Source organism: Alligator sinensis, unplaced genomic scaffold, assembly GCF_000455745.1.
Source record: "Alligator sinensis unplaced genomic scaffold, ASM45574v1 scaffold1029_1, whole genome shotgun sequence".
In the NCBI taxonomy this organism is placed as follows: domain Eukaryota; kingdom Metazoa; phylum Chordata; order Crocodylia; family Alligatoridae; genus Alligator; species Alligator sinensis.
The window spans coordinates 949665-961933 of NW_005842425.1; the positions used below are offsets into that span (position 1 = coordinate 949665).

At 41.3% G+C, this 12269-nt stretch overlaps 1 protein-coding gene across 1 annotated transcript in view; it reads left to right on the forward strand.

Annotated features, from left to right (window-relative positions):
• FAT4 (FAT atypical cadherin 4) overlaps nucleotides 1–12269 on the forward strand; it is a 252930-nt gene that overhangs the window by 183832 nt on the left and 56829 nt on the right. The window contains exon 8 of the mRNA XM_014522959.2: nucleotides 7481–7661. Coding sequence (XP_014378445.1) covers nucleotides 7481–7661 — 181 coding nt within the window. The remainder of the gene's footprint in view (nucleotides 1–7480; nucleotides 7662–12269) is intronic.

The following is a 12269-nucleotide window of genomic DNA, read 5'->3' on the forward strand; positions in this document are numbered from 1 at the left end:
TTGCCCCTCCATCCCTGCTGGAAGGCACTAGCTGTACCTGTCCTGTCCAGGCCAGTGTGGTGGCTCCAATTCATGCAGGTGGTGGCAGAGCATGTCAGGCCCCAACACAGGCTGACGGAAGAGGAGGGGAGGCTTGGGCACCCCCACCCAGGGATAAGGCTGCAGTGCCCTGTGAGCAACCTGGCCAGGGCCCCTTTCCCCCTTCCCCGCTCCTTCCCCCCACCTCCTCAGGCAGCCCCTTTGAGCACAGGCACTGGTGCCTGCACTGCGCCCGCCCCTTTCTCCTGCTGGAAGGGCAGGGAACCCTTCCCTCCCCCCCTGCCCTGTTGCAGCTGCAGCCCCTGCTCACCCCGCCCTGACCAAATGTCCAGGATTTTGTGGTGCTCTGGGGATGGGAGCAGGGGGTGGGAGCAGGGGGAGGCAATTGGAGCCACCAGGGAGCACCACATGGCCACAGGCAGGTCCATGTGTGCTCCCTGCTGCCTCCCATTGCCCTCCCCCTTCTCCCACCAATGGAACAAAGGAAAGTCCTGAACATGTGAGGAAATTAAAAAACACCCACCTGGACTATGATCAGAGGGGTTAAAAAGAGCAGGGACTCTGTTAAAAAGAGGCTCTGTGGAGCTGGGGTGGAGGGAGCAGTGGCACTAGAGGCTGGGGAAGGAGGCGGGTCCAACAGAGAGGCTTGTGGCAATTTTTTTTTTTTTTTGCCTCTGTGGAGGTGAGGCCGTGGGAGCCACCACACTGGAGGCTGCAGGAGGAGGTGACACCAGCAGAGGGACTCCCGTTTTAACTCAGCTGGTCCAGCCTGGCCATATGCACAGTTGTGCAGAAGCATTACGGACAGACAGACAATGTCTTTTATTATGTTAGGATAGATAGGAATGGCCATCCATCCATTTTTTAAAATAACTGCTTAGGTGCCTGGATTCAGGAAAGTCTTTGGATCTGTGAACCTTATCTGATGTAAGCTCTTCCTTGATACCCATAAATGCCTAAGCTCCTAATGACACATCCATATTGTAACTTTTTCCTACCAACTTCCTTCTTAGTATATTGACTGTTGTTAATGCCTTTCTGAGATGCCTAACTCTCTGCACATGTCTTATAGGGAACTTGAGTGCTTCATAGAGACCTGTGTATTCTGTTGTTGGATTCAGACACCTACATTCTTTCATGGACCTAACCTTAAGTGTTTTCCTCCAGATGGGTGGTCTTGAGCAAATGCTTCCGTGTTCTCCTGAGTCAGGGCCGAGCTTCGAAGCTGCTGTTGCAGATCAAAATCAATGACTTTGTAAAGAAGCCAGGGAAATATAAACCTATTTCCTTAACAAAATTTAAAATCTTTGGGGACCTCATTTTCAGCAGCGTGTGGGGATTCAATTAGCTTTTATTCATCATAATAGGACCTTGTGTGTACCAGTACATGCTAATGAAAATACCATATTATTCCCCAGACATTTAGATAGAAGATTGCTATAAGTATAGGATTCCCCAAAGTGTAGTATACTTAAAATTTCATTATATTGGCATTTCAGTTAAATATTAACCCTCTGCAATTTTGGAATCGCAATGAGTTACAGTAGATGTTCATGTAAAATTATTGTCGGCAATACATGGTTAATTAAACTTTGATTTAACTATTAAACTATTTTATGATTCAGGATCCTATGTACACATTCTTGCTTATTAAAGGACTGTTACTTGTCAGGATTGTATGATTCATTAAATTGCTTGAACATTAATTAACAGGTTTTAAGGAAAATGTTTTTCAGTTATGTCAATTATTTAATTCACATTCTATACACTAATATAGAAAGTAATATACTCTATACAGTGAGTTTAAAATAAGCTCAATATAATTAGTTTAATACCTTTGATATTTTATGTTTCTGAAACAGATATACTGTCAGGATTTTTTGGTAAATTTAGTACATCTGTTATAATTTACATCTGCCGGATTCAGTTCATTCTGTAAAAATCAGGCACAATGTTTTATTTTTTCTACAGAATTTGTTTAGTTGCAGAATTTTTGTGCCTGAAATATGAATTTTCTCTGTAACACTATCATAGATTCTACCAGTGACATTTTGGGCATAGTGGATCAGGACTATTATAGCTAAAGTTATGAAAAATGTATTAAACCTAATTTTGAAAAATATTTAGGAAAACGTAAAGAAAAGGTCCATGGTCATCTGACAAGAAGTAAAAAGAATCTTCTATAGAAAGGTTTGTGATCAAAGCAAACTCAAAAATCTGGAAACTTGGCCTGACCATGGGAATTAAATTTATTACAAGTATGACATCTATGTTTTATGAAACAACAGAGTCACCAAATTACCAAGGGTCAAATTCCGTGCTCCTTTCTTAAAGAGAACTCCTACTGGAGGCAATAAGAGTTCTTGGTGGATTAAAGACTGCAGACTTTGACCCAAAGTTGCTGCTTTTTCCATTGAAAATGACTTTTTTTATAATGTCCTCCTCATATTTCTAGGCAGCTGCAAAAATGCAGCCCATAAGATAATCATTCAGTTTCAACAGAGTGAAAACTGTAAGGACTCCACATTAATTTACAACCATTTATGGTGTTATATGGAAATTAAGATGTGGAGGTGAAATTTTTACTTAGAAAAATAACAGCAATTTTGGATAGGTAAACAGAAAAGAAACTAAATTAAGTGCTTGAATTTTCCCATCGAAGTTGAATGAGAATGATATTTGATTATGAACTGAGGAGAGGCAAGCTTGTGCATTACTAACAGTTGAATTCATATTTTTTTTCTCTCAGTGAGCAGTAAAAACACAAAACTGTCATTCTGATACTGCAAGTAGAGGCTGTATCAGAAGTTGATGCACCTAGTACCATTGTTGCTAAGACAAAACAGTTTTGGAAACTAGTTCAGTGGTGACCAACCTTTTTGTGAAGCATGCCACGAATTAGCCCTGAGTGCCATTCTGATCTCCTCCCCATGACAGACCTGCTACTCTGCTTTCTGCTCCTAGCCCTGTGCTTCCTGCTTGATCTGCTGCTTTGCTTCTTGTTTCCTTTTCTCTGTTTGCTGCCCAATCTGCTGTTTTGTTTTCTGCTCCCTGCCCTATCTCCCACTGTGCTCACTCCTCCCACCCCAATCTACCATGTGCCACCCACAGAGGCTGCCTGTACCATTTATGGCACTTGTGCAGCAGGTTGGCCACCCTGCTCTAGTTTTTGAAGGAAATGGAACATTGAAGATCTGCAAACTAACAAATTATGTTCTATGCAGGAGGCATCTAAGCGTGTTCCTATTTCATCTTGCTCATTTGCCCAGGGAATTAGCATATCTACTTTTGTAGCATGCCAATCCTCTTAGTTGTAAAAGTAAGATGTAAAAAGCAGTGAGCAACAGCATTCACATTTGACTTAATTGCTTTTTAGGGGCTTGAATGGTATAGGTTTCAGTTAGGCACCTAATAGGATGGAAAATCCTAACCTAGCACCCAATTTTTCAACCCTGCCTCATGCAAGTACTTTTATGGATTACAAGGTAATTAGTTGCATGAGTAAGGAATGTACATGGAAGTAAAAAAAATGTGCCACGAAAGTTGATGTGTCTTTAATTTAGTTAGTCTTTAAAAGGCGCAAATCTACCCTGCCTAAAAGTTGGGCCATTGGGTCTTTACTTCAGCTACAGAATGAACACAGGGTCAAGACTAAAAATACTTCATTGTTTACAGTATTCATCTACCACCAGTTAAAGATTCCTGAAATACCCAAGAAAAACTTTAAATGTGACTAGGTATCTCAGAGGACTTTATATGTAATGGTAGAGAATGAAATCCTGACTCCCTTAAGTTAACCACAGACCTCCCAGCAACTTCATTAAGACCTGAATTTCCCCCACAAAGGTTTTCTTCTCCAGTTTATCATTTAATATTCTATACAAAAGTCATTATTGTCAAATGACTGGTCAGTGTTCTATGTGGAATACATTGGTGATCTCTATCCAGTTTATACATAAACAGCTATTACATTTGGCACTTACTAATATCCTTATTGACCAGTTCGCTTTTGAAGACAAAGGTTTAATAGTCATATAAGAAAGGGTCTACTGTAGCGTGTTACTCTTAGTCTCAGTGGATTAGTGTAGAGTTATATTGACAGAGCATTGTGGAGAAGTTGGTGTTGCCATTGGCTATGCTGTATTGCCTCATTCTGTGAATAAACTGAGGACATAAGGGTCCAGTATTGTCAATCTACACCACTGTTAACAAGCACTCAATTTACTTTTTTAAAAATGGACTGTGAATTAATTTTCTTTTCTAGGCTGTTACACTTCTAAGGTTATTTAAATATGACTTATTCTAGATTCTTTTTTGTAATATGCATAAAGTTCTTAATCACCTGTGAAATTTAATATCTTTAAACATTGCATTTCATTAGCTGTCTAGTGAATGTGTCAATTAAATGCGTTTGGAAGGCTAGTACTTAATGACACATACAATAAATACCACTGAGAACTTTTTCTGTTTCATTTAACATAGTAATAATAAACACTTCGTGAGCAACCTTTTAGCAGTCAAGAACACTTGCAGCCTTTTCTATCTCTAAGTGCTTGGCTAAATGACAAAACTGAAAACAGGGTACCCAATGAGTCTGACTGATTGCCTTCATTTAACTTTCCTGGTTGAAAATATAGTAATTGGCATAAGGAGTTACCTCAGTATATAACCAAAAAATAAGTGTATTGTGTAGATCAGTGGGGTCAAATATTTACACTTTACCTTGTAAGTGTCCAACCTAGTGGTATGATCCAGCCTGTCTGATCAACAGACTTCAAAGTGAAACTTGCAAGACTTAGGTAAGTTTCAATTTGCAGCTGTTTTACGGAGTTCCTTTATGTTTTATGCTCACTCCCTGTAGGTACTTTCATGTTTTGGCAAATTCATCCAGAACCCAAGCTAACTTGTTTAGAACTATACTGGATATCTCAACCCAACATCACATGTGTTTTGTAGACATTACCTAAGAATTATGAGAGGGAAAAAGAGAGTAGTATTGTGTACAGAAGAAAAAGAAACAGAAACAGTCAGAAAAATAAGGCAGGCCCAGATGTACAGAAGGATAAAGCTGCCTAAAATGGGATTTAGGTAGAAGTGTGGTATCTAGGTTCAGACATGAAACCAGGCCTTAAGTTCCTGAAGTTCCCATAGGCATGTAAGTTTTCAACCAGGAGAGTCCCCTAGGCACCTACAGTTCTTCTGTTTATATCCAGAGCTGGATGCATCTGGTCAAAGATAAGCAGCTCAATATTTATCACATGCCTCAAACCAGATGTTTCTTCATCCAACTTTCCTAAGGCTGTTGGACAGAAATTACGTCTATAATGCTATATACATCCATGTAGTACTCCAGAAGTTGAGGGGGTAGATGTGCACCATCAATTTAGTGCTACCAAAATAGTGGAAGAGCTGCAGAACTCTCTCTGGTTGAAGCAGGAACTTCTGTATTGTACCACATGTAACATAGTCCCAGCCCTAACAACTCAAACTTGAGTTATGCTTGTTGAGCCCACAGGGGGTGGCAGGCTATCACTGAGCAAGCCTCCCTACCCTAGTGGAGAGGGAACATGAGGCTTTGCGTATCTGTTTGTGCCTCCTACCACTACATTTTTGTAGTACTTCAAAAAGTTGTGGCACTTATGGTGCTACAAATGTATATCTGTCCATGGCCCTCAGGGCCCACTGTGGTAGGCTGAACTGAGTTCTACACAGAACACTGTAGCATGGCTATTTTCTTTCAAAAGCTTCGGGGGTTGTTGTTCCACCCCTGTCGTCTTTAATCATTCTTCAGTAATTTCTTCAATAATTTTTGTTCAGGGTGTGGTAGACTTGGGTTCAGTGCCATCAGCATTGGCTGGAAATGATCCAAACCCATTATTTTACCTCCTAAGAATGGGCTCCAGCAATCTGGCTGTTGGCTGTTCTGTTATAGACACAAGACACCATCCTTTCCTGGTGAAGTTCTACTGTGTAGAAAAGAAGGCTCTTTTTGCTAAAGAGAAGAAGCAAAAAAGGCTGTGATGTTTAGTCCAGGGCACTCCCTTGAGAGAAGGGAAGCTTGATTCCAGTCCTGGCTCTAAGGACTATTGCATTTTGTCAATGGACAATTCAGTGTTAAAATGCAAATAATCTTTGGAGTAGGAACTGGAACCCAGGTTTCCCGTCCCCTAAATGAGTACCCAAGATGACTCTTGTTTCCTGCCTCTGACCCAGAATATCTTGAGTTCTCTCTTTCTTAGAGAAACACTTCAACAGTAGAGGTAGAGAGTGGTATGATCTGGGGCCAGCACCAACAATCATCTGTTGTTGGCGCTGGCCCTGAGACCTTACTGGGGCCAGTTTGAGATCTCGGTGTGGTCCCAGGCTAGAGCTGATTGTTGACCCCAGACCTGTGGGCACTCAATGTTCAACTTGCCAGGGCAGGGGGAACTCAGGATCATGATCCCTTCAAGTAGAAGGGAAGAGGTGGGATCTGTTCTCTGATCCCCAAAATGCTCTTCCTGGAAGGCACATTGGCAGGAGGCAGGATTATTTGGATCAGGGATCAAATCCCATGGTGTCTTTATGTCAATGTGTGTCAGGGGCCCCGGGGAAAGGGATTCTGCCTGCAGGCACATGGGAAAAGTATTGTTCAAAGTTGAAAATTAATTGTCTTCAGACCTCTTAAAATGGTAAAATTAACGTGGTTTCAGACCCTTGGTTGCATTGGACAGAGAAGGGTATTCAAAGAGCAACTGGTCAAAGGAAAAATGCAAGAATTTTATCTGTTTTAGAGTTGTTCAAATCCAATAGAGATAAACAGTAACTAAAACAAAAAATCTAAGTGAGTTTAGTCTGATTTCCTGTAAACTAATATGAATATCATTAAAAACTCTACCTGCTTTATACCATTTATGGTAATTTCAGTAAAAAATCCAAGTTTGAGTGAATCTGAAAGTTTGGTTATTCTGTCACCCACAAAGGAGGTCTCTCTAGGTCAGGGTTGTGACAGACTGAAGGAATGCAGTGAGGGAAGTATCATTGCCACTGCTTCTGCTTTATTTTCTGTGGAAAAATAAATATAAGAGTTTATGTCTCCAAGGCTGTCAGTTTTCCACTTGAAAAGAAAAATAAAAATCAACCACATGATCAAACTGGTCCTGATTATTACAGACTAGGCATCCTGTGTTCTTTCTAGATCATCTTTCCCCACCAAATTTATTCTACAAATATTTCTTGCATTAAATGATGGTAAGAACTTTTTTGTATGATTTGTACTTTGTAATAAGATGGCCTACTTTATATACAAAACTGGCACTATTCTATAGATTGAATAGGATTTGCAGCTCTGTGAACCATGACACGTTCAAGTGTTAGTTTGTAAATTGAGAGTGGCATATCCAGTATAAGTATAGTTGTATGTGTAACCTCTAGCATTTTACATCCTATTTCCCCCCCTCAGGTTCTCCTGCCCTTACTGGCACTGGAACTATTGCTGTCACGGTGGATGATGTCAATGACAATGTCCCCACGTTTGCCTTTAATATGTACTCCACCACCATTCCAGAAGATGCACCCACAGGGACAGACATTTTGCTAGTAAACTCCTCAGATGCCGATGCTTCAGTTAATGCAGTTATCAGGTATGGCCTTTTCCATTGCTATATTTAATACTGTGTGGTGCATTGCTCTAGGGTAAATGACTTCCCTGCTGTTGATCACCAACACCCCATAAGTACTTGAAACATAAAAGAATGGTGGTTTGTGTGGACTAACCATATTTCGGGAAACCTGGCATTCTTTAATAAATATGTAGGGTGGTAACATAGATACACAGAATTGTAAATTATATTTAAAATTCTGCCAAGTTAAAAGCAAATAAAATTTAATTCTGCCCTATGTTTGCTAATTTTTATAATCTGGCTGTCTACATACACATAGAAAATATGGATAAAACCACTATGTGGTGTAAACTCTATAGGTTGGAGTATTGTATGCAATCTTCTAGGTCCAAAAAAATGAAAATGACTGGGACTGTCCCTGGTGGAAAGGGACAGGTAAAAATGTGTCACCTAAGAGATTTGTATAGCCTTAAAAAAAAGACGAATGGTACATTTAGTGGGATCATTTCAGCGCTGAGCTTCAGATGAAATGAGATGTAATTGGATATAAAGTTTGTAAACTAGTAATTAAGAATTTGTAAAGTATTTCTGTGCATTGTGGTGGAAATCATTAGAGAAATTTTATTTGGGAGGCTGACCAGATTGATGCATTTAAATTTGATGTTTTTTGGATTTGAGTAGGATTTACATTTCACCATTCTTATTATAGTATTGTAGGACTCTTAGGTAAGTTCTGATTTCATGCCATATTTTAAACCTAGTTTGAAAACTAGTTACACTTTATATCAGTGGTGCCCAACCTTTTTGGTTTGTGGGCCTGATCCAGCACATTGTGCCAGCCCAGTCAGGGGTGATGCAGCCATGCAGGAATAGCCTATTTGCATCAAGCTGTGGCTGGGTCATTGCCACACAACTGTGTCAGGCCCCTGCTTAATCCAGCTGCACAGGAACAAGCTCAATTTCTTTGTGCTGGGCCAGCCTGGATGGGGCTGAGCCAGCCATGGGAGGCTTTGAAATTTGGCTGCAGGGGGTCAGTAGCAGTGTTAATTACCACCATTTTCCACAAATTTAAGGACATGTGGGATACCTGTGAGCCAATTTATGGGCTCTCTGTGGGTGAGATCTAGCCTGCAGGCTGGGGGGTTGAGCACCCCTGCTTTACAGGACTGGTTGCATAGTACCATGTTTGAAAGGTAGATTCATAATATTAATTTTAATAATTTCTATATTAATATATTTCTTATAAATTAGCAATTAAAATGCCATCCAAGGTACAAATATTAATTTTCTGTACAATTAAAGTATGACTGGTATTACAAACCTGACAGAAGATATCCAGGGCTATATATAATTTGGCTGATTTTCAAAGATGTTGCGCATTCAAGACTCTTATTCAATTTTGTTTGAGATGCTTAACACCTGTGAAAATCAAAGCGTAAATTGCAGACCAATATGTCAAATTCTGAGTCATGATTTCTATATGAAAACAAAACCTTTACCAAATTCTTCAAGAAATGGATACAACTTGGCAAAGATATCTGAATAATAACAGCCCACATTCACCTATATTCTTTTCTCCATTTGCTATGTGTCTACCTAATCACTAACAAGAATTCATTCACTTATACAATTACAACAGTCACATATAGTCTAGAAAAGAAACTCCAGATTTTATGTACATTAGACCCAAAAGTCATTCTAGGACAGAAAACAGGACATTGCAGGACTTTGTGAAGTGATTGCCTGAAAAGGAGGCCATGGGAAGAAGTATATGTAGTAATATTGTTTTGTTTTGTTGTACTGCTACATAATTGGAGGTTAAATTGTCAGAAGTTTCTTCCTGGCTTGCAATGGAAAGGTCATTGCACATGAGGGCTCAACAGCCAGTTTTCAAAGAGATGAGGTTTGAAACCCCCATGCCTTGTAAGTTATGAGAGCAGAAACTTAGAATAAAGTAAAAGTAGAGGCTTCTTGTGGATTAAGACGTAAGTGAGCCAGCAGCAACCCCGCCCCAGTTTAACACCTTTAAATTGTCACAAGCTTCATTAAAAAACTTAATCTAGAACTGCCTTCTTGCCATGCCTGTCTTCCCTTGGTACATTTACACTAGAGAATTTCCTTCCAACAGTGGAGTTCCTTTGATGACATCATGCAGACAGAATCTGAACCTTTTGACTATCCTGAGTAGTACAAAAGGCATGGAAGCTAATCATAATCCACCCAGTAGATTCTCAAATGTTTTAGTCCAAGAATGGGACAGGTTACATCCATTTTGCCATGAAATGTACTTTATGGAAATAACACCCATATTCTTTCAAATAAATATATGAAACAGTGCTCCAGTTGACCCTTCATAGGCACTAAGGGTCAGATTTCAATTGGATCTTTTCGCACCAAAAAGGAACTTAGATAGAATTTAGCCACCTGGTTCAAACCAGGGCTTAGGTAGAGTTTAGCTACCTCAGTTTCAGAGTGATTCAAATTGCCCTTCCATCAGCCACAGTGCTCAGTTGTTGTTTCTGTTTAGAACTTCAGAGTTCCTTAACTATCTACAATTAACCTTCTGTTCCTGATTAAAAGTGATTCAGATGTTGCACTTAACTCTCCCTTCTAAGTTCCATACTGATTCAGTGTGTTGCTGTTATGCACCTGACTTCAACCTAAGTCCCCAAATACTTTCAGTGGGCAGACTATGGCTAGTTGGCATTGAGAGGATTGAATTCAGTTAAAAATAGTGGTGGTGGAGTCTCCTTTGCCTGGTGGCCTAATTGTTCTAGTGCACACATGGAAAGAAAGATAAATAAATTATAGGCCCTCCTCACCCTAAAGGTATTGAATTCTACCCTTACAACTTCCCAGAAAAATGCCCAAATTAATAGGCTGTGCCAGAGGTCAAATTCAGCCCACCTCCTAGGATGGATCTGGACCACAGGGCTCCTTGCAGGCTGCATTTTTCATTTGTATCAAATGCTTACCCCAACAGGGCCATTTAGCACTAAATCCTGTAGCAGGCCCCACCCCATATTCCCAGTCCTGACAGGAGACCCATGAGTTGAAAGAAATGGGCCACTTCCAGCTTGTGGGCCATATGATTGACAGTGCTGGACTAGAGGATGGACTGTGTGAGGGTGCTCTCATTCCTATCTGTTGAAGCTGAGCCAAACAGCAAGGAACCTCTCTTGATGTTGATACCTCTTGGTTTCAAGCTTTCTGAACAGCACTTTAGAGATGCCTCCTGCTCCCCATTCTGTGCACAGAATCTGAATGCTCTTAGCATCTTCTCAATTGTCTTTATAATCATGTAAGGGTGAGATTATGCATTATAATTAGATCATGTTAAGAGCACTGAAAAGTTGAGGGTGCTTACAGAAGTTATGTTTTTTTGTGCAATGACGTCCCTGAAAGTGCTCTATAGCTGTAACAAAACAAATGTTCACAGCTACAGAGCGCTTTTAAAATGGCCAGACCTGTGAAAAATTAGCCCTCGTTAAATCAGCTATTATCTGCATGTGCTCTAGGGCAGAGTGACTTTGGGAATTTATGTTCAAGTTCTCTGCAAAGGTTAATTTTGGGCAATTCTGCCCACATCCCATGCACCTTTGTGGGGCTGGTCTGGTGCTTGAAAGGGCAAGCACCAGCCAAGCCTCACCCCCAGGGTGCATGGAGATCCTGAATCCCCACCAGCAAAAGCCAAACATCTGTTAAGGTTGATCATGCTGTAATTTTAAGCTCTTTGTGTAAAGCACAGAAGTTACAGTGTGATCAGAAGCACCTGGAAGGCACTTCTGTAAGTGTCCTGAATGATCATTAAGACTCATTAACAAGTTTTAAGTACTTTTTAGACTTGTTATGGTTATGCCACTTCAGGTGAGCATCATCTTTTGAGCTGTGCTACCTAGCTTGAGTTAAATTCTGGGTGTTCACCTGACACAAAATCACCAATTTGCAGTCCTCCAGCATCCCAGAAGGCACTACTCCCAGGTGAATTAGCTGTCATCTAGGACCCTACATCTCTGGACTAACAGCTGGGAATAGCTGGGCAAAAGTGACTGGGGAGATGGGGTGACTGGAGAGGGAGGGAAAAGGGGTGAAAGGAGAAGGATAGCCTGGGGGAGGAGGAGGAAGGGGTGGTAGGTGAGTGGGGAGTTGCTAGACTGTTGCCTCCTTTGACCTGATTGCCCTCTTCAGCCCTACATCACTTCTCTGCCACCCTAATTGCCTTCTCTGCCCCTTCTTGCCCCATTCACCTAGGGATCACTGTCTTGCCACCTGGATCAGCCCAAAAGTGGTGGAGATGCTGGTGGAGGAGTTCCCACTCCCTCCCTTCTCCTGGAGTCCCTACAGACCATGTTGCCTCTGTGCACCCAGATCAATCACCTGCCAGGTGCATTAACTGAGGCAGAAGGAAGAGGGTCACAGTAGTGGTTGTATCCAGGTGCAGGGGGGCAAAACAGGTTGCAGGGAGCCCAGGTTCAGGCTGGGAAGGGGAGCTGCTCCAACCCCAACTGCTGCTGCCCCTGCTACTCTTTGGCTAATTGGGGTGGCAGAACAGCAATTAGGGCCAATTGAAGAGTGTGTGTGTCAGGGGGGGGGGGGGGTCCAGGGGGGGGGGGGTGAATTATAGGGGGG